The 27690-nt window shown below is 42.2% G+C and overlaps 1 protein-coding gene across 1 annotated transcript in view; it reads left to right on the top strand.

Moving 5' to 3' along the window:
* The window catches only part of GALNT9 (polypeptide N-acetylgalactosaminyltransferase 9), a 126589-nt gene that overhangs the window by 63169 nt on the left and 35730 nt on the right, over nt 1-27690 (top strand). The window contains exon 7 of the mRNA XM_041410275.1: nt 3055-3172. Coding sequence (XP_041266209.1) covers nt 3055-3172 — 118 coding nt within the window. The remainder of the gene's footprint in view (nt 1-3054; nt 3173-27690) is intronic.

Below are 27690 nucleotides of genomic sequence, written 5' to 3'. Positions count from 1 at the left end.
GAAGCCAGTCTGGGCCCTCACTGGTCTGGGAAGAAATCCACCTGAGCTCAGGAGGTAAAGTCTTTCATTATAAACCATGCTGCCAAGTAATAATAAAACTGGTGAGTGTTTATTGACTGCTCATAGCCATCTTTTCAGTTTCTGGTTCACAGGAGCCTGTAACAAAACAGTTTTGCTTTTATTTGTCCAGGTTTTGATGAGTGTCCTGCCTGTTCCAGAAATTTACTTCCACAGGGCATCAGACAGTTGTTCTGCATCCGTATTTGCTCTGCCTTTCTAGATGAGCATTAGCTTGTCATCTTGTCTTTTTTCCCCCCTGTTTCTTCTGAGCAGCAAATCTATTCTTGATTTCTGTTCTCGGGGCCTGGTGTGACTCTTTCTTGCAGAAGACATGAGCTGTAAGAAAAATAGAAATACTTCTGCAGGTACCATGCAGGTTTCCCCACTTACATGTCAGACCAGGGCTGAGGTGCTGCTTAAGAACCTGAATCAAAGAAACATCCTGCTGGGAGAGGTGGAACACTCAGAGACAGGATGTGTTCTGTGTCATTTGAAACTCCTTGTCTCTCTCATTATGCCTGTATATATACATTTATGCTTGTATATTTATTTATGGTTCTATTTGTGTTTGAATTTATGTGTTTATTGTGTTTGTCAGTTTTCCTGGAAATTGCAGCTGGCTGCTCAGGAAACTGTTTCAAATGTGACCTGATTGCATTGTGCACATATGTATATATAAATAAATATATATAAATATATGCTGACCTTAAGGCAGGGGAGAAAGATGCATAAGGCAGAGGAAGACTGACTGTACCACATGCAGTTTAGTCCCCATCCCTTTCTCCTTCACTGGTTCTTGATGAAGCCCCCAGGCACCTCCCTTCAGTAAGGGAAAGGAGGGAGATGCACCTGGCTGGAGAAATGGGTGTCAGCACAGCTGGAATTCTACCAGCAGAGCTGTGCTCCTGGGGATCTCACTGACACAAAAGTCCTGACTCAGTCCTGCAGCAAATGCCCTTCTCCCCTGGTCAATGTGCCCCATCCCATGGCAGGCACTGCCCTCCCCACACAGAGCTTCTCCTGCTGCTGCTGCAGGGAGGGAGAGTTCACCACCAGAAACCTCTCTGTGCTTCTTCCCTTTCCCAGGGTATTACCCAGAGAAATGTTTCTCTCATGTCTCCCTTGCTACAGCAGTGCTGTCAGGTAATTCCCCCAAACTGACTATGCTGTATCTTTCTCCAGTGCAGAATCAATACAATTCTGGGCTGCATTTTACGCTTTTAGCTGCAAAACCCATTTTGCTGTGTTTCCCACATTATCCTTTGAGTGCTGCTGTCGATTATAATTAATCCTTATAACATCCTCCATTGTGTCAAAGAATATTCCACAGATCAATTAAGTTTCACAACACCTTTGAGGTGGTGGTAAAAAAATAGTACACTTCTAATTGCTGCTTTCTCCTTCTAGAAGTGTCTCTGTTTTACTAGAGAGTGCATGATTGAGGGAAAAGGTTGTTTTATATAAAGCAGGTTAATATCTTGTGCCCTGAATCTGTGAAGTCCTGGGGGCACTCATCTTCCCCTGTGCTGCCCCTTGGGCAGTGAGCAGGGGGTAAGAGGTGCTAACACAGCTGCTTTTGCTCATGTGGCCATTTCCAGCTTTCAAGATAAGTCTGCTTCATTGCACCAGAAGTGGTGGATGTACCAGTGCATTTCAGGTACTGGAGCAACCCAGTTCTAATGCCAAGTGAGGGCCTTGATTTTAATTCAAGCACATTTTTTTAAAAGTGTTTGTGATATGTCAGTGTGACACGCTATAAAATATAAAAGCTGGATGTGGTTCTTTCTGTCATTGTTCTGCTGTTGTTGCTCACTCCTGAGAACATTTTTTTTACTGGAAAAGCTGTGAAAGCTTGTGAAGTCTATATTTGAATATATATAATGAGAAGAAATAAACCCTAGAAGGGAGAGATAGAGTTGCAAAGACAGTCCTCAGTGGCATTCGTTTGTGAGTGATGATTATTGTAGTAGTTGCATCTGAAATGTATTTCCCACCCCCGTTCAATTAACAACTCCGGGTCTTAATGGACAGAGCCTACAGCTGCAGCAATCCATCCCCCAGAGAGAGAGATTCCAGCACCTGAGAGCAGTCTGCAAAGCCTGGCAGTGCCATTCCTCATTAGAAAGGGAGGAGATGTCCTCATGGGAGCATCCTACTGCTGTAAGGAACTGCCTCCAGAGGATTCCTGTGGGGGAGACAGGGCTGGAAAAAGAATGAGTCTAAGCCCAAACTGGTATCTTAGTTTTGTAAAGCAGTGATGACTTGATCCAGTGAAGCCTGTGTTTAGTTTTGAATAAATGAAAAAGAAAACTAAGAAAGTGGTGTGTGTTTCCCCCCCCCAATCTCCTTCTCTTATCATGGGTAAAACTTTAAAAATACACCTGAAATATTCCCTCCAAGGCTTATTTCATTGCAGAGGTACTGAATTTCCTTACCTTGGTTGTGTCCTTCTTTCATTTTAGTTCCAAGATCAAATTTATTCCTTGTTAGCCTAAGATTTGCTTTTCAGTGGTACAAGATGTGAAATCAAGATGTATATAGGATATGTCTCATTCTGAGTACAGGAGAGCTCTCAGCTTTTTTAGGCAAATCTGTTTCCAGGCTTGGCTCTGGGAAATATAATCAGGAAGATGCATTTTATCAAATAACTTGATTTATAAATGCAAATATCCTGGTGGACAAATACATGCATCAGCTGACGATGGAAGTGCCCAGCCAGGACTATCCAGGATCCTGTGTGGTTTTTGTAGAGCTTTGAGACCACCTCTAACTAGAGAATGATTCAACAGAAAATCTTCAGAAATTACAGCACCAAATAGAGAAGTACTGGAATTTCTTGCATATATGAAGTGCCATGTGATTGATGCTAATAGGTAAATTTAGAATGTAAACTTGAAGACTAAGAACTCTTTAATCTGTGTACATTTGTTATGAGCTGGAGTTTGTAATAGCTAATGAATGGCTTAATTTTTTTGCTTTGATCTCTCTGTGCAGGACACCAGCCATGATTGGATGCTCGTTTGTGGTGGACCGAGAGTATTTTGGTGAGATTGGCCTGCTGGACCCTGGCATGGAGGTCTATGGAGGAGAAAACATCGAGTTAGGCATGAGAGTGAGTAACAGAGAGCCTTGTGCATGTGCAAAGAGTGCTGGGGAGCTTGTGGCCCAGCAGAGCTGCTGTCTGACTGATGGGTTGTTATGCTGGAGTAGTTGATGCTGCGGCACTATCTGGAAGTGACAGTGCCAGGAAATGAATGCTCCTGGCCTTTTGGGCCTTGAGAGCACTGATAAGAGTCAGGAATATGCTTTATTGGTTTATCCTGTCAGTGTCTGAGCCCAAAGAGAAAGGTTTTCCCCTTTCCCAGTATCTTTCCTGGTGCAAACAGCCACTCTAAGTCTCCATGTGCTCATTGCCCTTAGCTGAGGTTGTACGTTTGTGCTCTACAGATGCAACACCTACAGAAAACTGAGGCCAGGCTGGTAGAAGTCAGTTGTAGTGTTCATCATACACACATTATGAATCCTGGGATATTTTACAACTCTAAGGATCCTCCTTGTAGAATAAGAATACAGGGTGCAGGTATTCAGTCCTGTTGGACAGGTCAGTGTGAAGTGTGGACAGATGACTTTGGAATACCAGTCCCTGTGGCCTGGACCTAAAGGAGATTTGATACTTGTGATCCCTTGCCCTTGGTTTCAAGGTGGTACTTGCCAGCAAGTCTTCCTGGAGCCCAAGGAACATGTCTTTCCTTAGCATTTGAAAATTAGGCCACTTAGTGTTGCATGAACAGAGTTTCCCCATTATAGAGCTGACTGTTTAATTATTTTCCCTTTACTCTTTATCCCCTGCTTCCCAGTAACATGTCCCTGGTGCATGTAATGTGCTCATTAAAGCATATATTCTGCTCGTGGTGAAACATTGAACATCAAATTAGTCCATTTTTTATCTGGCTCTTCTTTTTTTCTAAAATGGCTACAAACTCCTTCACACCATTGGACTGAGGAGGAAGGTCACTGCAGCAAGAGTTTATTTTCACATATGGGTGTGTATTTGTTATTCCAGCATTGCAAGAGGGACGGGGTTTGTAATGGGACTGTGTGAATACACTGCTTACACTTTAAAGTTCAGAATTCACATAGGGGACAGAAAAACTGCTACCACAAATCATCCAATTTTCCTTAAGAGGGTCAGGCTATTACCAGGATTGTGTGAGCTTTCCTTTATCATTGTGCAGGGCTTTGAGCTGTTTGAAGCTTTTTCCACATGGCTGCTCCCAGAATAGATTGAACACTCTGGCAAAACTCTGGCGTGGTTGATGAATAAGCCTCCTAAGAAATCTGAAAGCTGTCGCTCTTCCTTAGGCCAGGAGAACTTGCTGAGTACGATTAGAGCTCCTGGTAAACAGAGGCAAAGGTTTTAATAGGATTATGAAATGGCACTTGCTTGAAGAGACAAGGATTTGAGGTGAGTGAGGATGGGTTTTCAGGGATAGGGGACCTGTTAAAGCCTGCAGAAAGCTTGGATCTAGAAACCAGCTCTTTTTCTTTGGGTTTTATTTTGGTTGGGGGCTTTTTTTGCCCTATAAGAAATGCTAACCCTACTGTTTGGAATGGCTTTATGAAAATACAAGAGTATGAGTATGAGTTTGTTGTGAAATAAGCTGTGTGTCCATAGCACAGGTCTGTTACTCTGTGTTTCCAGCCTGGTAAGTAATATACAGTGTCTGCCTCCTCATTTGCAAATCCTATGTGTGATCTCCTCCTGTGAGTCTTTCAGAGCTGTCAGAAACTAACAGTGTGAAAATGCACAGGAACCTTCTCCCTTCTCTCTAGTCTATTTATAAAACCACTGTGAATTTACCAAGTTGGGGTTTTTTTTAACTCCAGAACCTTCAAGTAAATTGCAAAAAAATCACTTTTTCTAAGGCCTGGTGCAGTGACCCATGCAGGGATATTTGGTGCCTCCCCTCCACCTGCCAGAGGGATCTGTTGACCATGTGTGACTGCTTGTGTGAAGCAATGAAAGACAGAAAAAAGAAGGAATACATGAATGAATAAGTAAAGAACAAAAATTAATATAATAATAAAAAGATGTAGAGAAAGTGACCCATGCTTGGCCGAAAACAGTCCCTATTTGAAATAGCTGTAACAATAATCCTTTTCAACTTTTTTGAAAACTATTATCATGTAACTGCTAAGAGAAAAGGGATTAGGCTTGGAGTGTCTGAAATAGATTACATTGCATCTAGTGAACCCTTGTTTAAATTGTTTTAATAAAGTGAAATAGGGAAACTCAGTGAAACTAATGAACTGATTTGGGAGGATACTGTTTGATAACCCAGCTAATTCTCATGAAATCTATTGTTTATTAAAAAATCCTGATCTTGGGTATTCCACTGTTGGCTTTGCCCTTTTCTAAATTCCATAGATGGAAATATTTAAATCATTAACCTAAGTGATTTTCTGTATTGAATATGAATAAGCAGGGCAGCAACAGACTGGGGCTGCCTGCTATGTCTATTTAAAGTATTTAGGGCTCTGCAGCTCTTTTTTAAACTCCTATTATTTTTTGAGTAAATAATGGTGGTTAGAGCTGCAACATTCTCCTGATGGGGTGACTTCACACTGAAGCCAATGTCTGTTTGCCAAGAGGGGGAGATTCTGGTTTGGTTGAGAAAAAGCACCAGCTGTTCTGGGAAATAAAAGGGAGATGGACACATTTGCAGGCTTGTGATAGTAAGGAAATGGATGGACCCTTACACAATGTCACCTCGTACTGTATTTTTCAAAGGTGGCAGTATCACCAAAAGGTGGATAAATTGGGGGACTGTTAGGACAAATGGTGCTATTCTCTCACTGATCTCCAACCAGCTACTGAAGCTGATGGGAGTTATTATTAGCACCTAAACACAGGAAATTACAGCATCCAGTCTTGGCTGCGTCCTCTGTGGATGAGCTGCCCTTCATGAGCACAGGCTGAAGAAGTCACTCTAAATTCAGGGTAGATCATCTTTGCTGCTCCTGAACATCAAATGGTCTCCCTGACCTGTAGTAAGTACAGGAAGAAGTCCCAGTAGGAAAAGAAAGTCAAGCTGTGCTTGAATGTGGAGGCAGACAGGGATCCCTTTAAGTGAGGGTCCCAAATTCTGACCCTGTAAGAAACTGCATGCTTTGCAAGCATCATGTGAGTTCCATTCCTAGTGGGAGCTACAGACACACTTAATTATTTAGAAAGGGATCATATAAACATTAAAAGCCTAGTTTATGATTTAACCTAATACAAGCAGTTTATGATGCATCTTTTTATAGTGAGTCATTAATCATTGCACTAAGGATCCCTCTCTTCCTCTGGTGCTCCAGTGATAAGGTGAATGAATTGCTGTTCTTTTTACTTTGTGCCCATCAGCTGCAATAGTGGGTGGAAAGAGATCAAGCATTTATTTTAAAGGATACTGCAGCAGAAATTAAGTTCTGTTTCCGCCATTAAGAATCCAAACAAATGAAATTTTAAAAAATATGTTGCCACGTTGATAACTGCAAACAAAACTCCTTTTCTTTTATGGCCAGCACCAGGCTGCTTTATTCTCAGTAGCACTGAGTCAGCACCAGCAGGTGTGTCCCAGGTGAGTTTGGCCACTTTTGTGTCACTGTCAGTGGAACGTGCGTGGGAGCACAGAGCTCCTCAGGAGTGGAAAGAGCTGATCCCAGCCAGGATCCAGCTCAGACCCTCTGCGCTCTCTGCTGTTGTGATTTAGTTGGTGATGGAGGCCAGGCTGAAACCATGGGTTGTGTAAACAGAAATGCAGTCCCACTTCTGGCTTACACAGGTACTGTGTGTACTGTGAAAAAAATCATGATGCAGATGATTTTTTTTTTTCCTTGATGAGGAAATGAAGCCTGTTTCCTAATGGACTTCCATACACAAGAACATCATTATACTTTCCAAACTTCTGTTATATGCCCTGCTTTTACTTTCTTTAAAAATAGATGAACTACATTTTTTCTGAGTAGAAATGCTAATGGTAGATTGTTGAGTAGTGAATTTTTGACCTCATTTTATTACCTTTAGCTAAAGAGATTTAGATTCCTTTGAGCAGTCAGTGTTTTAAATGCAGATTCCAGACTGGTATGCTGTAATAAAAATGTCACAAGGTTTATGTATAGCAAACTTTAATTCTGAATTCTGGACAATGCTTTTTGCTCTGTGTGATTCATGAGGCCAGATCCCTAGTCTTGGAGCTAAATAGAAACTCAGTTCTGGTGAGTTACTCAAAATTCCAGCCTTTTTTCACATGTGCTGTGGTAAAATATACGTGCAATGGCACAAAAAATAGAGGTTAATCAAAGTGTCTTATTATGGTGAATCTGAAAATACTTCATTTTTATTTGGACCTTTCCCAAGCTGTACTTTTTAGTATAAATTAATTCAGTTTTGACTTAAAAGTCTTAAAGCCTTTTAGTTCAAAGACGTTTAATCACTTGAACGATGTTAACGAAACCCCACAGTTGCTGACATCTGAAAAAGTAGTGTGCTCTGTCCTTAGACATGCCTATTCACACTGGAGTGCAATAAATCAGCATTTTCAGCATGAAGTTAAATGCTATTAAAGTGTTTCTGAGCAGTTCTACAGTGCCTAAGCAAAATCCTGGTAAGTGATGTAATCTGCTGTTATTGAAAGTTGCCCCAGCGCTCAGGCTGCAAAGATCTCAGTGATAAATCTCCCTGGTCTCACCCTCCAGATGAAGTGTGTAAGCAAAAGTGTCCCCCTTTTCCATCTCCAGTTTAATTTAGCAGTTTCTTAGGTATTTCCTAAGGTAAAAGAATGCTAAGCTTGTGGAGCCAGGCATGAAGAAGTCATGAAAGGATTGAAGTCATGGTGCCTGGATTCCATGAATTCCCAGCTCCCTTCCCTCTTCAGAGCAGGAACTGGAGCAGCTGGCTCTGTGCTGATGAGCATAAGTGATGAGGCAGGTCCTCAGCACATCCAAGGGCTCAGCATCTCCTTATTCCACTGGAGCTCCACAGATCAGGCAGGATGGGATCAGGCTTGGCATTTGTGTCCAGCAGTTCTGGAAATGGAGACAGACTTTGTGGCAAGGGAAGGAGCCCCTGCAGGTGTTAAACCCCAGCCTGCTGAGCCCTGGAGTGTCCAAAACCACCCAGAGTCACGCCTGGTGGCTGGCCATGTGTGCAGTGGCCAGCTCCATGGGCTGCAGAGGGCAATATCTGTGCTCTCAGCTGGGAGGGAGCTGTCAGCAGTGCCAGGGACTCTGATCCCAGCCCTGAGGCCAGATCCCCACCCCAAAACAGATCCAGGGAGATGGTGGGAAAGCAGGTGAGGATGGGCTGATTGCAGGGATAACCAGCACTGGGGACAGGGTTCAAATGTCTGACCTCAGCCACGTTTCAAAGCAGAGGGTTTCCTCTGTGAAGGATCTTCCCCACATGAAAGAACAGGATGTGCAAGCAGTATAAAGCAGAGCCAAACAGCTAAAACATGGCCCTGGGCCTCTTCTGATGAAGTTAGGAGTACTTGGGTTTTCCTCTGACCAAATTATTAATATAGTCTTAATTGTACTTTTAATGGGATGTATCATCCTGGTTTTGGGGACAGAACCCAAATCCCTACCTGTCTATAATTTCTTTTAACTATAATGTTGTCTTCTTTTATTTTCTTTCTTATTTTCTTCATTATTTTTCTTTTTATTAAAATAAGGATAACTTTAACCTTGCGTGAGAAACAATGGTTTCATCAGAACACAGCCCAGTGGTGCTCTAGCATGAAATTGCCAGCACACTAGAGGACTGGAGCTTGTGAGTACCCTTAAAAACACTCTCTAAAGTGGGAGCATTGGAAATGGCTCAGAAAAGAGCATCTGGCCATTTGGCTCCAGTATCACATCATGCTCCATCGAGTGTAACATTTTATGTTACAAACTCTTTCATGTACCAGGACATTATCAAAGCACAGGGCTGGAAATTTCAGAAAGAGATCAACAGCAGAAGAACTGAGGGGGAAAAAAAATTGTTCCTTAGTCTTTGCCACTTTCTTCTCAGCCCCTTTCCTGCAGGTTTGATCTCAATCTAACATGTGTTCCTCTTCAGAGGCAAGTGTGAACTGGATGAGAGGGAGAGAGGGAAAATGAAGAGGAGAGTGTTAATTGAGATTGAAATAGGTTTCACTTGCCTAATGATGAGTCTGAACCAAACACTAGAGATGAGCTACAGCTGTTCAGAAACTTTCTGATACAACATGTTTTGTGTTGCAAAATAACAGCTCGTCCAGAGCTCCAAATGGTCTGTAGAAATCTAAATTTTGATGCTGATTACTGAAAGCTTGGCTTGGGCTGTTTTGTACCCAGAGGTGCCCAACTGTCAGTCTTTAGCTTGGTCCCAGCACACCTGGCAAAAGATTTCTTTGTGTTTTTCTGTAACCATTTTGAATCTCTCTCAGAAATCTTAAAAAAAAAAAAAAAAAAAAAAGGAAACCAGTTCTGTGGAAAGCATCCTTTTTCCACACAAAAAAACCCCAAGATATGAAAGTGATCCAGAATACCAGCTGTTCCCAGAGGGAGGGGATGCCCCTTTCCTAACTGACTTTTCGAGTAGCTCTCCTGTTGGTTCTCATTTTTTGGGGGATAAGAGGTTTAATCAGGAATCTCTAGGAAATATAAAAGGCTCTTAAGATGGGAGGAGTCCTCAGCCCAAATTTCTGCAGCTGGAGCAAAGATCTGGCTTGGAGCAGTGTCCTTTGTGGTCATGCCCAGCCCAGCAGCCTGAGTAGGTTCTGGAGGAGCAGCCAGTGGATGTGTGGGTCACAGCCCAGACTGCTTCCCTGGGCAGTGACCAGGGCTAATGAGCTCATCTGGGAAAGTGCTTTCCAACCTTAGGGCTGAGCTCCTCCAGGCTGAGTGCAGGTCTGGTGATGGGGCTGTAGATACTCATCTGGGAAAGTGCTTTCCAACCTTAGGGCTGAGCTCTTCCAGGCTGAGTGCAGGTCTGGAGGTGGGGCTGTAGATGTTTAAATGCACAGCTGAGGTGCTACCCTTGCAGGAGTGTTCAGGTCACCATTATTTATGATGTTAAATATATAAGTCATCACCACTGGCAAGGGGAAGGTTTTTTGTCATGGGAGCATGAGGGTAACAGAGCTGATCTTTGAGAGTTGTAGGCTTGGAGGGTTAAGAGTTGTGGGGCCTAGGTTTGCTTGGCTCAGTTTTAATTCTGCCTGGAAGACTTTGCAAGGTGATGTGACATTTTTTTGCTGTACCTTTTTTGGATTGCTAAAGAAATCTCTAACTGACTAATAATTAGCCTTGCACTAGTGTCACCTGAACAAGGCAGAGCATGCTGAGCTGACCTGTGTGACAGGTACCTCTGAGCTGAGGAGCAGGAGCAGGGAAGGATTAATGCACGTAGCTGTGTTGTTGGATAAAGGTCCACTCCTTGGTGCCAAATTTATCATTATCTGCATTGTGTGTAACACATGGAAAAAAGGCAGCTTAACACTGTGCTTGAAAGAGCATTTTGTGTAGAAGGCAGCAGCAGATTAGCCAGCAGTGAGAGGTGAGTGGGTGCTTCTCCCCCCAAGAGCTCCCAGAGGAGTGAAACCTGGCACACCTCCTCTTAGAGGAGCCAGAACAGGGAACCAGATCCTTATCTGGCCAAGCAGAGACAGAAAAAAAAACTTCATTAAAATACTTATAGCCACAAAATTTCAAGATGCTCTTAAATTTTGTTTTCTGCACAGGAAAAATAGGCAAACAGGTTGGCTGAAATGTTTTATTAGCATGTTTATTGTAACACAGCTCTGTGTGTAGTTTCACTGCTGGCGTGCTGCAGCCAGTCTAGATTCACATAGATAAGTTCCCTCTGCATCCTCATATGTCATTGTTTCTCTTCCATGAATATCAGATTAGATTTCATAGCAGTGTTAGACATATATTTAACGTGCACAAAAGCATTGGTCAAAATGCCAATTGCTTTCCATTGGTAGCTTTCTTTCAACATAATGGAAAGGTGTTAGCTATTTAAAAGAGAGGGAAAACAAACACAAAATGACATAACTGTCATTTCTATTTGTACTCTAGGCTTAGAAAAAGCAGATCTCACTGAAAAAATCATATTTAATATGACATACAGAATTTATAGCATGAGAAACGCAGCCAAGGAGAACCCAGAGAAGCAACAAAATCCATTTGCAAAATCTGTTTTGGGTGCAACTGCATATCACATAGTCAAGTGTTTTGACTGTGATAAAATAATTTATTCACTTGTTTAAGTAAAACTGTAGCTGCATATTTCTACCTAAAATGCCACTTAGATTTCCTCTGTGTCTCTGAGAGAATGTCATTTGCACAAATACCTTCCTATCAGAAGAAAAGCAAACAATTCAATAACCTGGGAGAAGGTCCTGTCTGTAATTCCTGGCATGCTCTGAGGAAGCAGGTAAATGAGTTTGGGCTCATTTAACCAAGGGGAAACTGAGGCAGAAGGCTCCAAAGATGTCTCCATGGGATGTCTGAGAGTCATCTGATGGCAGAGCCAGGCTGAAACAATATAAAACAAACTTTATTGTATTTCTCTACTAATTGGTCTGAATTCAAAACCTGAAATGATTACTGGAGGTTACAGCACCTACATACATTATAAACACTGCACTTGAAATTCCTGTGTTCCTTTAGGGCCTGATTGAGGGAAAAAAGGACAAGGGTGATAGACTTCAGAAGGAACGAGTGAGTCCTAAGTTCTGGGTCAGAGTAGGAGTGCAAAGCACACTCAAAGCAATCCTCTTGAGATCTGTTTTTCCTATTTCTGTTTCCAGCTGTTGTTGTCATGTTGTGCTGGCAGGCTCCTGGTGGCTTGCAGAGTTTCTGATATATCTTCTGTGGCCAGCTCACCACCACTGTCCCTGATCCCCCAGGAAGGGGAGGCGGTGTCATTTTCTGTCTCTGCCTCCCCTCCACTTGCCAAGAACAGCCCCTGGGGCCAGTCTGGCAGCTGAGGACAGCGTGGAGTATCCTGCCTCTGCACACACACGTCATATTCCCTCCCTTCCCTCACCCTTCTTATCCCTCATCAAGAAATCCATTGGCTCCCAAACCCTTGTACTGCAGGAATGTGGGGTCTCAAGCTGTGGTGCCTTGGAATGGCTGCCTAGAACAGAGGCCACACAGAGTTAGGAGGATGAAGTGGGTGTTTATCAAAGTCTTCACTGAATACATCCTGGGCAGCCAAAAGCCTTACAGAGGCTGCCCCCAGGATAGACAATGGTCTCAAGATTTTCAGATATAAGTGTGGTTTATTTGCATATCAGGCATTAATCCCCCATTTACGGCTTCAGGTAATGAAGTCATATTCCTCCAGTTTGCTCCTTCCCCAATTCACTTTTGTCTGTACTTTTCAGGGCCTGAGGCTGTGAGGTGTCCTTGGATCACAGCCCCAGAGGGATTGTTTTGCCTAACTAAAATGTGAAGACAATTAACTACACTTTCTATGGAGTTTAGACCTAGGCACTGATGCAGTATAGGACTAGAAGAATACAAAATCTAAAATCTTAAGGCATCAGCTGCACTGGTGCATGTGCTGGGCTGGCTGGTGGGTCTGTGACCACTGAGCTGTGAACGGTGCTGTATCCTCTACCCTCTGTCTGTGGCTCAGCCCTTCCTGCTGCTGGCCCCAGCGTCTGCTGCCCTGACATCGTGCCTGTAGCCGAGGGGCGCCGATCTGCCAGACCCCCCGAGCCTCAGAGAGCTGCTGACAGTTCAGCTCCAGTTAGCTCTGCAGTTCAAGGTCAAGTAGGACTTTAAAATATGAATAAATGTCAGGGTTTGCTGGCACATCGATCTCAGTCTTTTTGATTACTGCCAGATTGCATGAATAAATTAGCCTTGACAGGTGCGATAAATTGTATAGACTACTGATCTCAAACAGTAAATGTTGGAGAAGGACATGGAAGGCCTGGAGGGGAAAATACCCTCTGCAGATGCTTGCATTAAATGAGGTGAGCTTTGATACAGTGCTCAGGGGGTGACCTTCAGGCAGGAGGAGGCCTTTTGTTCATTTGAGATTCTGTGCCAAGCCAGGGCACGTCTCCGGCTGTGGTATTGATTTCCTTCGTCAGAAGGAGTTTGGGTTGCTGTGCCTTGTGAAGCGAGAGAGCTCTGGAGCCTGTCCCACCACTGCCCTCCCCACCCTTCCAGGGCTGTGAAGATGGCCTGGGCTCAGGCCTTTGGGTCCCAAACAGCAAGCAGGTCTCCAACTACAGTAAAACAGAAGTAGAAGGCATTGGAAGTGTCTCTTGGTATGTTGTCATACTGTGCTGAGCGCTGTCAAGCCACAGCTGAATTCTGCATGTCAGACCTTGGCTTTGCAGGGTCTTTTTACTTGGAAACCTAATGCTGATATTTAGAGAAATTCACATGACACAGAGTACATGCTTTCTTTCTCTGAGATTTCCTGTAAAACATAACTGGGATGCTTCGTTTCCCTCTTATGCATAAATATTAGCAATGTCAATCACTAGTTAATTTTGTTTTTAACAAGAGGTGGTTCTCTTTTGTTGGTTACTAAATAAGCACATGAAAATAATTTGAGGATAGGGTGGGGGTTATTTGCTCCTATCTCATATATCTCTGCCTAAGAACTTTCAGTTTTCTTAAATCTACAATCAAATATTGTAATCGTCTCCAACATCAGACACATCACAAAGCCAGAGTTTGTCACAGACATTTCAACTTGTTCTTTTACTGATATCCTTTAATTAAGCATGCCCTCTTTCTGCAGCACAAGGCGCACATTCTGTCTCCCCATCTTGATAACTCATCTGTGTGTTTGTGTATATAAGTCTGTGTATACATGTTTATATGTAAGTAGAGATCATGGACTAGATCATTTTGGGCCATTCTTCCTCACAAGGGCTTCTGTGAAATACTTGGATTTATGCCGAGACACTGAGCTTCATAGTACAGTTAATCTGAAATGCACAATTTCAAATGCAGAAGCATTTTTCTCTCCAAAAGCAGACAGATATGGATGTGCTATATTTTGTAGCATGAGAATTAAAGAGACACACTTTGGGTTTGCCTCAATCGATTTTACAAAATGAAAGCAGAGTCTAAATTCAGTGGATTTTAAATTTTCATTGTGAATGTTCTGCGCAGCTCCATTGTTTTAACTATAAATATACAGCCACCACTTTTGTACATAAATTGTCCCTTTAATACACATAATAACAAATGTATAATCTAAAAGAGACTGTTACAAATCTGTTGTTTGTGCCAAAATGTTTGGGTGCTCTGGTGAACTGATACATCTTCAATACAAGTGTAGTGTTAGAATGGGAGGAGTTAGAGTTACTAAAAAGGATTTTTACTTGCATAGAAATGCCTTTTTTAATATAAAAATAAAGTGGGGTAGACAGAGATCAAGACAGAAAAGGCTGGGAAGAAGAAGGGCCTTTCCTATTACAAGATCTTCACCAGATGGATGATATCCTGCACACACAGGGCTAAGGATGGTGTAAGAACAGAAAATGGGGTGTATGACAGAAAGGAGGGTCAGCCATGGTGCTGAGTGGGAAGAAGCAAATTGCCTAGCAAAAGGATTTTGAGAATCATAGAGGAGCTCTGGGAAGATTAGCCAATGCAGGCAGGTGTCTCCAAGCCTCAAAATGTGTGCTTTTCTGATTAGTGGTATTAGAGAGAGAAAAAATGTTTACAAAGCAGTAGGGAGGAGAATGAAGATTATATTTTGAGGGCCAGGGAAGTATTGTGCCAGACTTAGGAACTGCAGAAAAAAAATTCTGTTGAAGTAAACAGATAAGAGAGAAGCATTAGTATTGCTAGAATTGGGGCTTCTTGAACACATGCCAAATGAAATGTGGAGGGATTTGCTCATGAGAGTTTAACGATCTTCAGTCAAAAAGGCTGCAGAGATTATTAAGGATGTTTTTTGCATTTCTACAAAAGTGCTTGCCTGTTTCCTCTCATAATATTTGTTATTTTTCTGATCTGGGGCAGGGCAGCAGAGTGGGACATGGCTCTGATTCTGTGTCAAACCAAGCTTTGCCAGGAACCTCCTGAGAGAAGAGGTGGAGACTTGGTAAAGTCAGTTTGGAAACTACCTGTGGTAGTACCAGCAGCTTGAAATGAACCTGGCCCATCCCTGCAGGCGATGGAGTTGTGGATAATGGATCATGGAGCCAAGCCCTCAGTGTTAAGCCAGACCTGGTATAAACTGAATCAGTCCATTAACTTTCCTACTTTACCTTGCCTCCTCCTTCCCATCCCCTCCCTAGGCCATTTTTTAACTTGAGGGTCAATGTGTTTTGCTTCTGGGGTTGTGCTGAGGTGTTCCCTGGGCTGCAGCAGAAGTGGGAAGGGATTTTGGGAAGCTGCATTCAGACCCAGGCTGGTGTCACCGTGTGCTCTGTAGCATTGTAGGTGCTTTCATTCATACAGGTTACTCGTGGCTATCTCCAGCTGGAAGCACAGCAAAAATAATTGCTGAGGGAAATGTGGTTCATTTTTCTCTTTCCTCATTAATCCCTATTCAGTATCTCTTCAGGAAGATGCAGTGATGTGTCAGTGTGCTATAACTTACTTTCTCTCTCTTTCCATTTGCTCTGCCTGTTTTAATTAGGCATTGCCTTGTTGTCCATCTTACTGGAGCAACATTTCCTGTCATGTCAAATGTCAGAGGCAGTTTCTACATGAAAATGTAGCAAACTCTCATACTTATTAAGATGGCTTTTTTAGATCTTTACACAAAGTTTTGTCCTTCTGCATACCTCATGGGGCACTGATTTTTTTCTAGAATCTAGATGTGAAGGGCTGACTGTCAGTCACATCCCTGTTTATTCCCAGGTGCTTTCACAACAGTCTCTGGGGTAAACACAGGTCTGCTGTCAGTTCTGCCTAGCAGTGTTTCAACATGCAGAACCAAAGCAGGGCTAAGGAAGGTGTGGATGTAACCAGGCTGGTTGTGTGACAGGCACCAGCTTGGCAGCCATGAAAATGAGATGCAGAGGGAGGTACATGTTTGACTTTGCTCAGTTCTCAGCCCTGGCAGGCAGGTGTGGTATGCAAGCAGCACTCATTAAATCCTCTCTAAGGCAGTCTTGGAGGTTTGGATATCTTTTGCATTTTGCACGTGGAGCTGGCAACAAAGGAATTGTTTGTGGGGATGGTGGAGATGAGGCACTGAAGTGTGTGAGAAAAATGACCAGGACCAAATCATCCTGAGCTGTCCGAGGGATGTGTTGAAAATTCATACCATTTTCCCACCTTGGTTCAGCTTTTTTCCCAGTCTTAAATCCTTTCTTTCTGGCAAGTCTTTAGACTTTTTCTCCACCTTCTGTCTCCTGCTCTTGCCAACGTATCTCATTCTATTTCATCACTCTCCTCTCCCTCCCTCCGCCTTTCCTGGCTCAGCTCCACCAGGCCTTAATGTTCCACATTCTCCTCTAGCTGTGCCAGTGACTTATGAGCTCAGTGCTGCTGTGGACACCAGACCTCTTAAGCACCTTAGCAACTCCCAGGAAAGCTCATAAATGTCTTTCACAATGGATGTTCAAAGTAAGAGCAGCATTAGAGCTTTGAGGAGTTTCTTGCCTAATAGGAGAAGCCTAGACTAGATGAGAAGGGGAGAACCTATTTCTCAGGGTAGAAAAATATAGATGCCTTTTTAATTGCAAAAACAACTAACCAGGTGTCCTATCTGTCACACAAAATGAGAATGTAAAGGAAATATTTTAGTTTGAACAGAAAATAATTCAGAGGAAAAGTAGAAGAGGCTTATGTTTTGTAGGGAAATTAGCCTTTGTTGATCATAGAGCTTTCTTTTGACATCCCCTCTGACTGTAGAAAGATAGTGGGGTAAACACTTCTAGAGGTGTTATGTGTTTAAAAGAAAAAAATTTGAAATAGATGACCTCAGGAAATGAGCACAGAGGTGAATGTAAATAGAATGTGATTAATGAGTGGAAGGAGGGCCGGGCTCAGATGCACAGGGAGAAGCCTCTGAAACCCTCAAGGTCTCAAGAATAAATCCAGTTCTGAGGTTTGTCTGCTGTATCCCTTCCTATCTCTGCTGTCTCTTGCCTGATTGTCTCTTCTGTTCCTTTGGTCTCTCCCTCTCTGTGTGGCTGCTTGTTTTTTAATGCTTCCTTCTTTCTTTTCATCCACTTGTTCCCCTCAGGTAGTTGGACAAAGTAGCTCAGAATTATCTCATGCTAATGAGAATCCAAGGCTGCCTTTCTCCCACTTGATGACAACAGACCTTGAGGCCCCACACTGCACAAGGAGCAGATTGCATAATATGGACACAGTTTTAGTACAAAAACAATCATGAGGTGTAGAAATGGAACAGAAAACAAATTTTAAATCCTTACAGTGCCTTGTATCATTAAATCCGGGAAATGTGGGCTGGGGGAATCCCTCTTCATTTCCAGGGCAGCCAAATTGTTTTAGGGATGGTTTTAATGCTAATAACTGCTTGATATCATAGACAGGTTGTTTTGCTTGATTAATTTGGATGTTTCAGCTTATGTGCATGAGTATTCCCAAACTAGTCAGGGGTTTTGCCAATAACTTTGGCTGTGGTGGCATCAAGCTGTGGCTGACACTAACTGTGCCAGCTTATGAATTTTGATCCAGTCAGTCTTTTCTCTCACTTTGAACCAAAACATCAAAGTACCTTGTTTTTTGGTTTTTTTTAAACAATCACCTGTGGATTTCTATTGGTTTACATCAGTAAAATGTTACTGGAGGGAGTTCCAGTAAAATTACTGGTGGATGTTGAATGCCACATGATTTGAACACCCTATCAAATAGATGTGCACATGCATCAGCCTGCATTCAAGGCTGTGTTTTCACTGAATGGTCACGGTGGAGGTTACATGAGTGAGCCCATGCACACACTGCAATACTGCTGACATTCAAATGGCCAAATCCAATCTAAATGATTGGTGTCATCAGTCTGAGACACACTGTCTGGTGTCTGCAGTTATGCTTTTGTTTCATATGTATTTAGGAGGTGACTCCTCTGGGTGTTGTCTTAATGGGCTTTGGCTTCTGGGGAACATGAGCCTTCTGTTTCAGAGGAACTTAACTCTCCAACAACTTGACTGCCCAACAGTAGGAGCACTCTGTCACTGGTGTTTCTTGGTGACTGACAGTCAGGAAGGCACTCTAGAGTGACAACACTTTTCTACATATCCTTTAGCTGGGTTCAGGTGGCATCCATGTGTTGGCTCCAGACAGTCATTTATAAGACTCTGTCTACATCTCAGGTGGTGCCAGATGAAGCATTGGATGTCATCAGCTGGGACAATGTGGTATCCAGATTTCCATCCCAAATCTGGGCTGGAATGTGGTGTACTTTCTGCTGTATGTAGGCATCAAGAACCAAGGAAATTGGTAAATTGTTGTTGGGGTTCATTTTCAGAGTAGTGTCTAGACAATTCTGTTAATATTAATAGGAATTTAGCAGATAAATCTCCTTGGATTACTTTTAGAAAATTTACCCTTAATGTGTCTTACATTTCAATAGGCCGAGCTGTGTTTTGAAATTCCATTTGAGAAGGGTAAAGTGATAGATATAATAACAAGGGATATGCAAAAAACAGTGGGATGCATATTTCTGTGTGACACTAAAGACTTGCAGTACTTTTAAATCAGAGCATCCTGGAATACTATTGATTAAATCCCCTTTAACCTTAAGGGGTAATTTTTACTAAGTGATCCACAGGGGATTTGGCTGTTAAATTTCCATTAACAGTAATGGGATTCACAATATTACAAAGCAAGTTCCCCACTAGCCATGCTGAAATCCTACCCCCTGCAGCAATTAATCATGCCTGTTGGGCTCGTTAATGGAAATATGAAGCAAATTATCTGGCTAATCATGATCTGTGATCAATTGGCTCTCCTGCCATAATTGATTGCCAACAAGGCAAAGCCAACTTGCAGCTCTTGTAACCAAGTGACAACAGGACACAGGGGTGTCCCTGTCCCAAGTAGAAATGCCAAGGCTGCTGCAGCCCATGGAGAGCACAAACCAAGGCTTGCAAGCAGCTGTTCCTCCTTGGAATTTTCTGTCTTCCATCTCCTGGTTAACACTTCTCCAGCAGTCCTGCAGGGGCTTCCTTCTTTGCCCTGGGTGTAGCAGCGTCCTTTTTATTCCTTTTTTTTTTTTTTTTTCTCTCTCTCTCATGCTTGGTTCAATCTAAGCCACTTATTTGATTGGATTTGGGGCCTTTTTCCTCCCTGGCATTCTGTGAAGTCTTCCCATTCTGCCAGAATGTACCTTTAGCTGGGCTGCAGACTCAACTCTGGAGGATATTTTTGATACACATGATGGTATTATGGTTAAGCTAACTGGCAAACATGCAAATCCAGGAGTACCATGCAAAATCAATAGCATTTCTTCAGGCAGCAGCACACTAATTTATAGCCACACTACATGACTCTGTCGTTTTCCTAATGAATTCTCCAATGTGCAGGGGTGCACTAAACAACAAAGATAAATACTGGTGTGCAGAGGAGCATAATACAGATTTATAGCCATAACAGCACACAGAGTACAGATGTTTTGCAAGCAACCAAGATTGCTTTATGAGCTTTTGCAAGCAGGGGTATCTGTGTTGTAACTAAGGACTGGTTTTCAATGAAACTTGAAATTAATAAAGCAACAGGAATCTTCTTAAAATACATTTTGGCATCATCCCAGCAGCAGTGTCTTCTGCATGCTCCACTGTGTGGCTCAGCTCTTACTGAGAGCTCTCTGATGGCAGAGGTTGGATGCTAAAAAGGGAGAATCCTTAAGATCACCTGAGCAGCTGTGACACTGATGTCATTGAAAAAGGACAGTTACAGGAGCACAAGGCAATTCTCAAAATCCCTCCCAGAATGTGTGTTAGGTTAGCCAGACACCAACAAAATGAAGAGCTTTTCATTGCCCACTCCCTCATTTGGCACAGAAACATTTAGTGCCTTGTTATTAATTTTTATATATTCAGGAGCTTATTTCTGTGGAAATCTTGATTTTATTTTTCTTCTTGCTGGGGAAAATAAACCCAACTGCTTCTGTTGTTCTGTGTTTCTGTGGGGAACTTTACTAATGCACATAATATGCAACAGCTGATGGCAACTGATGATAAGTTGCTGATAGCACGGGGAGCTCTGGAATGAGTGGTTTACAAAGCCCAGTAAGTAATAAAAGTCCATAAACAAGACACTCCATGGAGCATGAGAGTGACAGAAATTTGGCTCCAAGATTGAGGCTGTTTGGCTGCTATTGGAAATCCATATAACATCCTTCCCTCCTGGCATCTGCTACTTTGAGGAGGTTCAGTTCATTACAATAACAAATTTCAGCTAAGCCTGATTGCAGTCTGTGGCCCCGTGGATGGATGGCCTTACTGGAACATCCCCTAGCTTGTTCTCACTCTGCTGGGCGCTACAAGACAGGGCTTCTGTGGTCATTTGTCACTCCCTGACTCTAAGCAGGGTACATGTGCTGATTTGTGGTTAATGCAGGTGATCTTTGTAGCCTTTCTGATCAATCCAACCTAATTAAAGGACTAATTCCCTGATTTTAGGTCCAATTTACCTTTCCAAGATGGTGTGAATGCCTGCAGCTGAACTAATAATGAGGTAGCATCTTAGAGCCAATTAAGTGAAAATGAATCAGTAGAGCCCATTAGACTTGGTAGAGTTCAATAAGGGATGGAGCAAGTGAATTTTTCCTTGTTAGGAACTCTGATATCTTCTGGAAAGTTTGAAGAGTCACAGCAAGCACCTTCTCACACAGGAATGCCAGGCTCTGAGCTCCTGAAGGCAATCAGTCTCTTCAGCCAGCAAACTGATGGCTTCCTGAAGCAGCTGTGCCTCTTAGAGGTTAGGCATTCAGAACAACCTATATGGAATATATTTCTGAGTGTTATTTTTGTGAATATTCTTGCAGATCAGCCCTCGTCCATAAAAAGATTCCATTAATAAAACCAGCTGTGGAATAGGAAGGGAGAATGGTGTTATTAGTAACTGCAAAACGCCTTCAAAGCACTATGCATCATCCAAATAATTTACTAAATGGTTTCTGAGAAGAACCATTAATTAACTGGCAAGCATGAGCCACATTAACATTTGTTTATTGCACTATGTCTGTTGGCCTCCTGGGCTTGGACCAGAAGAGAAATTATCACAGAGGGGCAAATGTTAGCTGTGCCCTGCATGGACAGAATATCTCAGTGATTCACACCCTGAAAGCTGCTTGGGATTAAGGCCAGATGTGAAGCTGTGGTGCTGTAGCTGTTTGAGCCTCAGTTCTACCCTCCTGTCCTGCCTGATGCCCAGTTCCCCAGAGAAACAATTCAGTGGTTGTATTTTAGTTAGATATTTAATACTGTGCAAATCAATTTGATGAGAAGAAAGAACACATTATCAATGTAATTTAAAATATGCATTTGTTTTTCTCTTCTGAAATGGGACAGATTTAAAACATTGATTCATTTTGTAATTTGTTTTTTTCTCTATTGAAAAGTGTATTTCAATAATCCCTGTGATACAGAAGAAAAAAGAATCAGGTTTTTTTTCAGTCCTTCTCTCTGCTTTATTCACATCTTGCTGTGTTTCTCTCATCTTTGCTTCTGTGTGCAGATCATTAGGGTTTGTTCATTCACAAATGAATGGGATGTGCTGGTATTGGAGAAACATTAAACCTGAATTTGTTCCTGCATCCAGGTCATCACTAGAACAAGATGAATCAACTTGCTTCTCAGTTTCCCCTTTGAGGCGAGGGAATAAAGAGCAGAAAATGCATTGTGTTTACCTGAATGCTAAAAAAAACTGACCAAAAAGTGGCAGCCTTTGTTGCTGTAACTCAGCCCGTTCCGAGAGGGTTAGAAAGGCAGTGGGTGAGTTAGGAAAGGCTGCTTAAAATATCAGTGTCAGGCTGTAATACAAACCTTGGGCTCAATCTACCACTCCTTCCAGTGTGAGATATCCATGAAGCCATTAGATGGATTCTCTCAGCCTGTGCTGTGTCATCTGCACTGTTCTTTTGTCACAAAGGGAAAAAAAGCTAATTGAATGATTCAGACATGTGAACAGAGCTGGTTATCACCAGTGTCTTATGCTTCCTTGTCATGTGCAAGTGGGAGAGGATGGTTGTACAGCTGATGAGCCTATTAAAAAAATGGATCTATTAAATAGATCCATGTCTCTGGTTTCAGTGATGAGATCTTAATCAGAGCCTAACATTACCTTGCTTTGCAGGTGAAGTTTTAAGTAATCCATTGCACATATCTTGTAAGCAGCTGCTGTGGACAGAATCTCCAGCCCAGGTGGTCTGGTCAGGTGTGTGAGCTGCTGTCAGGACATCTGGCAGCCATGGTCAGTGCTGAGCCCTGTTTGCACAGTTTAATTTTATTTATTTATTTATTTTTTAATGCTCTATGGGGTACAGTAGGTTGACAAAGTGTGAAAGGCTTTTCTCTGCCTTTGTTCCAAGCATCTCAGTGAGGTTGTTTTCCTTCTTGCCTGTTGTCTCTGTGTTTACCAACTCCAGTTTCAGATTGCTTTAGATTGCTCCTCCAGCAGACATAAATGCGTTTCACTGTGCAGTGTTTCAAAAGGGTGCCACCAAACCACTTATTCATGTCAACACTGAAGACTAAATCACTTCTCTCTCTTACATGTCTGTGACAAATTTCAAAGTGTTTTCAGAATTTGACACATCCTTTCAGTGAAGATGTCAAAGAAACTAATGTCTTGCTGATTTGATTCAGAAAGAGTGAATCAATTCAAAGTGTGAAGGAAACATCTGTGTGCAAAGTTGCCTTAGACTGCTAACCCAGATCTGCCATGTAAAGAGACTTCCACATCAATTAGAGATTTCACAGTAGCCCACTATGTTTGTTTAATTGTACACATTCACTTCAATATCTATGAATTAACTAGTCTTAATTACCTTGTTGAAAAGCCCTAAAGTATCTGGATCAAAAGGAAAAGTTTTATATTGTGTCCTGCACCACTGAGCTCTTAAGAGCATTTTCTGTTGTGCTAGGGCCACATGTTGGGCTGGTGGGAGAGCCCTGGCCTCAGTGACTTTTGTTCATGGATAAATATATATATTAGACATGAAAACGAATATCTGAGGACTCTAAAATATTGGTCTGGTAGTGAAGAACAAGAGAACCTTTCCAGAAGGAAGAATTTGCATGTCAAAGATTAGAAAGTGTTTAAAATTTTATTCTTATCTCTTCCCCAAGTCCGAGGCTATATCTTGTTCTGCTTTTTGTCAATCTCAGACTTCCTTAGCAACTTTCAAGCATCTGTGAGAATAAGAAATATGTTAGCCTAACCTCTTGGAGACAAGCTCCCATCTAGCATAAGAATCGGCTCAAAGTTCTGGACTATAAATTTTGTTCTTGCCATTAGAGCTGAGAACTCTGAGCTGAAGATGGACTAAGAAAGAACAACATTCAGACTTCTGAAAAATTACCTCTGATTTACAGTGGTGACACAAAGCTAAGTGTTGAGTTATCAGCACATTCATCACTAGATTTAGTGCAGTGTCTCATGATAACTTGCTTTTTGAACGGTGTTACTGTCTGATTTTTGTGAAGCAACCTAATATTTCTTTTTCATGCACCTCAACTACCCCTTTGTGCAAGTTATTACCCACCACTTCCTCTAGGCATTTATTTATCTGCCCTGTGTAAACCTGCTGATGCTGCATTTCCTTTAACTTCTGAGATATGTCCTAAAGCTTGGTTATGGCCAGTGATAAAGGGGTTATGTCCAATTCTCAGCTGACAGATGAGTGTGGTTTCCTTGAAATTGGTAATGAGATGCCAGTCCACACCAGTTCAGGGTATAAACCAGGAATCTGTACTGGATCCAGAGGCATGTAGCAATTAAATTTTATTTCTCAAATGTGTTAAAACGCCTTGTGTGAAATGTTTCTGCCTTAGCAAGCTGAAAGCTGTTGATGTTTTTCCAGACATCATCCTTTTAGAGCTGCAATCCTGAAGAAAGCTGAAAGGTGCCAGACTCACTATTTCTATAGTCATGTACCAGTGAATCAGAACAGCTTGGATTTAGTGCTGGGGGTTTTTTGACAGCTTGGAAATGCCTTATGCCATTGGAACTCATGCCCCGTGCATGGGATTCGCTCCTGCAGCTGCTCAGAGGACAAACCTGTCAAGTTCATACCTTGTGCCTGCTGAGATGTGAAATAGGACCTTGTAATATTAATTTTTCCCCTTTCTGCCTGTTCTTCCCCATACTCTTGCCTTGAGATTACCCTAATGGCATCTCCCATGTTGCTGACTTGGGGTTTTATTTCCAAATTAAGCCTCCTGTCCAGAGTGACCTCTCTTTCCCATTTTAAAGACCAGACACACTGGGGTTTTGTGAAGGGCTGTGTGATCCCAGGAATTGGACCTGGGTGCTGAAACTGGGTCAGTTCCCAGGTAAGTGGCTCAAGAAGAAAATTAGCTGTTCTGGAGAAAATTAAGTCCTTATGGCTTCCATCAGAATGCCAAGAGGCTTTCCATTTTCTAGGGTCAACCTTGCCAGAAGGGGTTGGCTTCTTGATCCTTCTTTATTTTGCAGGGTCTGGTAATATTAGTATGGGGCCATGTGGACACAAATAAAGCTGCAGCACTTAAAAAATAGTATTAAACTAGAGATCAAACAGGGCAAGGAAAGGGGAGTCAGTATCTGGGGACTGAGAAGCCACTTGAAAGGAAAATTATGTCAGGAAAGAAAATCTGGAGGCACGACGTTGAATTCTTTCAGTGTCCCTCCGTTATCTGTCTGCCTGTTGGAACATCCTCGAGTGTTACAGCAGCTGAAACTGCTGAGGGGGAACAGCGTGAAAAATAATAGAAAAATAATCTCTTTATAAGAAGTGGGGGCTAATGCCCAGAGGTATCTTGACAACAAACAAATAACAAATCCCTTACACAAAGGAGAGGTACTCAAATAAGGCAGCAAGCCTCCCTGACACCAAAGCCTGCTGAACAAAGCTTCTCTTGTAAGCCCTGCCCACTTGCTTGCAGTAGATAAATACCACTAAACCTTTCCAAAAGAAGCTTAAGAAAACTAACAAACAAATCACAAACAAAAAAAATAATTTCCATGAACCTGCAATCTTGGCTCTTTGCCCTGTCAAATGCCCAAGACATATTTATTTTGATATGCAGCCAATAGAGACAATTCAGAAGAAAAATGAGGGCCAGGTCCTCTGATAATATAAATCCTTCTGACTTGATTGCTAGCCCAAAAAAATCAAGTGGAGTGGAAGCAATAAAGTAATTGTAATATTAAATATTGTTTTGGCTAGCTGATTAGTGCCTTTTCCTTCCTCTCCCCCTTCCCATGCACATGTGCTGTCACATTTCTGTTTCTTTATAAAGCTACATGTGCATCTGATTTGAGAAATAATCAATAAAAAGGGTGAAATTTTCCAGAGGATGTTTGATGACCTGGATGTCCAAACCCCAGTGAATTTTCACTCGAAAATTTCTCTGGTAACACTTTGACTGCAGTTCTGTCAGATCCTCTCTGCAGGGAGCTTACAGTACTGTAGCACACCTCAAACTTAATTTCATACTTGTGGTGTTACTTTTGCTGAGGTGTTTGTTCAATTGGAATGATCTGGAACTTAGCTCTGGGGCATTCTCCCTTAAGCAAAACACTTCGTGGAAGGATGCCATGAGTGTGTATATATCTATCCCAAATATATATATATATATATATATATATATATAAAACGTATCCTAAAATTATACGTGTGCTTGTGTGATTTTAATATTTTGTATCAAAATATGTGTAACCACCATGTCATTTTAATGACTGACAAGGAAACATGCTCCCAAAATTTAAATGGTGTGTCAGAGCACCTATAGCCTGTTTGCCTGCTTGATGATTCACATGTAGTAATAACAGGATTCACATATAAAAACAACAATAGAAAAAGAAATAATTTCTATTAAAATTTATAAGCTGATTTTCTGGGTAGGAGAACACAGTGTGGTTTGTGTTTATGTTGATTTTTCATTAAATAGCTTGGAGAAGCTTTGGGAGGTGCACCAGCCAGGCATTTGAGCAGACCCAAACTTCTACTGCATCTCTGGGGCTTTGCCATCAGTGCAGCACTTGTGGAAGTCCCCTTGATGTCAGCAGGAGCTGAGTGCCTGGTTGAAGTGAAGCACATGCTGAAGGGCTTTGCCGCAGGAGATGAACGCAGGGGAGCTGGGAGGTGTCCTGTCTGTGTTAGCCTGCAAAAATGAGTGCCTCAAACCAAACAGTTACATTTGAAAAGTGTTGTAGCATTGATTTTCACAAAGGCACCGCAAAGAAATCTGTGAGAAAGCAGCAGGGAGCTGCTCAAACCATTGTGGTCCTCCACTGAAAATGAATAACAGTGAGGAAGGGGATGCTGACTGGGAGGGAGGGAGGGAGGAAGAAATGATTGGGAAGTGTTATTAAATAGGTGCACTTTCTCCATTGCTGTCTCCTTCCTTAGATAAAAAACTGAGCTTTTAGGGAAGTTCCTGCCTTTGTTTCATCTGTTTTCTCCATTTGTCTGGGAGGACAGTGATATTTGAGGTCGAGCTGGTTTCCTCTCAGTGTGTTTACAGTGCAATGATGCCCTCGTGTGATGCTGCACTGCCAGGAGTGATGGTGTGAACCGGTGCACCTTCTAAAAAGCAGAACAATTAGAGCTTGTGCTCTTCAGTGACTCAAATCACCAAATGCTGCCTCTGCTTTCTTTTTCTGAATGACTTGAAGGAGTTGCAAAAGCTGCTCCCCTCTCTCACTTAGTGGTGCTGGCTTTCAGAGCTCATCCAAGATGAAAAATCACAATAATTTTGAGCAACAGGTTCATGAGAGACACCTCCTTATGCTACAGAAGCATTCCTGAGAAAGTTATTAATATTTGATTCTCATATCATATGCTATTGGAACTGCAGAACAGTAAGGAGCTGCTGACAAGTCAATCAGGTTTGTCTTCTGAAGAACGTCACAAAAGCTGGACTTTTTTTCTAACATTGTCTTTCAGTAGATAGGCTGAGCAGGGCAGTATTTTGAATTCAGTCAGGCAAAACTCTTGTCAGTTTGTGGCAGTTTTCTCCAAAGACCTTTTTCTTGCTCTTTTTTCTTTAAAACCTTTTTTTTTTTTTTCAGGCAGCAAAATACTTCACCCACATTGCCACAGCCATTCCCTGTGCAGTTTGCCACTCTTCTCTTTTGAAGCACCCTTCAGGTCATATCAGAACAATAAGAAAGTTTGGTTGTTCGTGGGATTTTCAGCCACAATTTTTGTTTAAATTCTTATGTGGTGTCTTTGTTGTGCACTTGGCTGAGCCAAGAGTCTAGATTCCCACTCATGGTATTTATGTCTTTATTTGCATTGTGGTGACGCCCTGTAATGCCAGGATGTGTAACTGGATGAAAATAGAGAGTCTTTGATGGGATCTTTGTTTCTGAGTGCCAGGTACAAAAGTCTGTGGGTCCAAGACTAGATTTCCAAAGTACTGCTGTGGAAGAAGGAAACAGACATATTAAAGCAGACAGGGAGTCATGTATTCAATAGGAAGAATATGTTTTATTGGT

This window comes from Onychostruthus taczanowskii, unplaced genomic scaffold (genome assembly GCF_017590055.1).
Source record: "Onychostruthus taczanowskii isolate IOZ18803 unplaced genomic scaffold, ASM1759005v1 scaffold32, whole genome shotgun sequence".
NCBI classification, from domain to species: domain Eukaryota; kingdom Metazoa; phylum Chordata; class Aves; order Passeriformes; family Passeridae; genus Onychostruthus; species Onychostruthus taczanowskii.
This window is presented reverse-complemented; position numbering and strand designations above follow the sequence as displayed.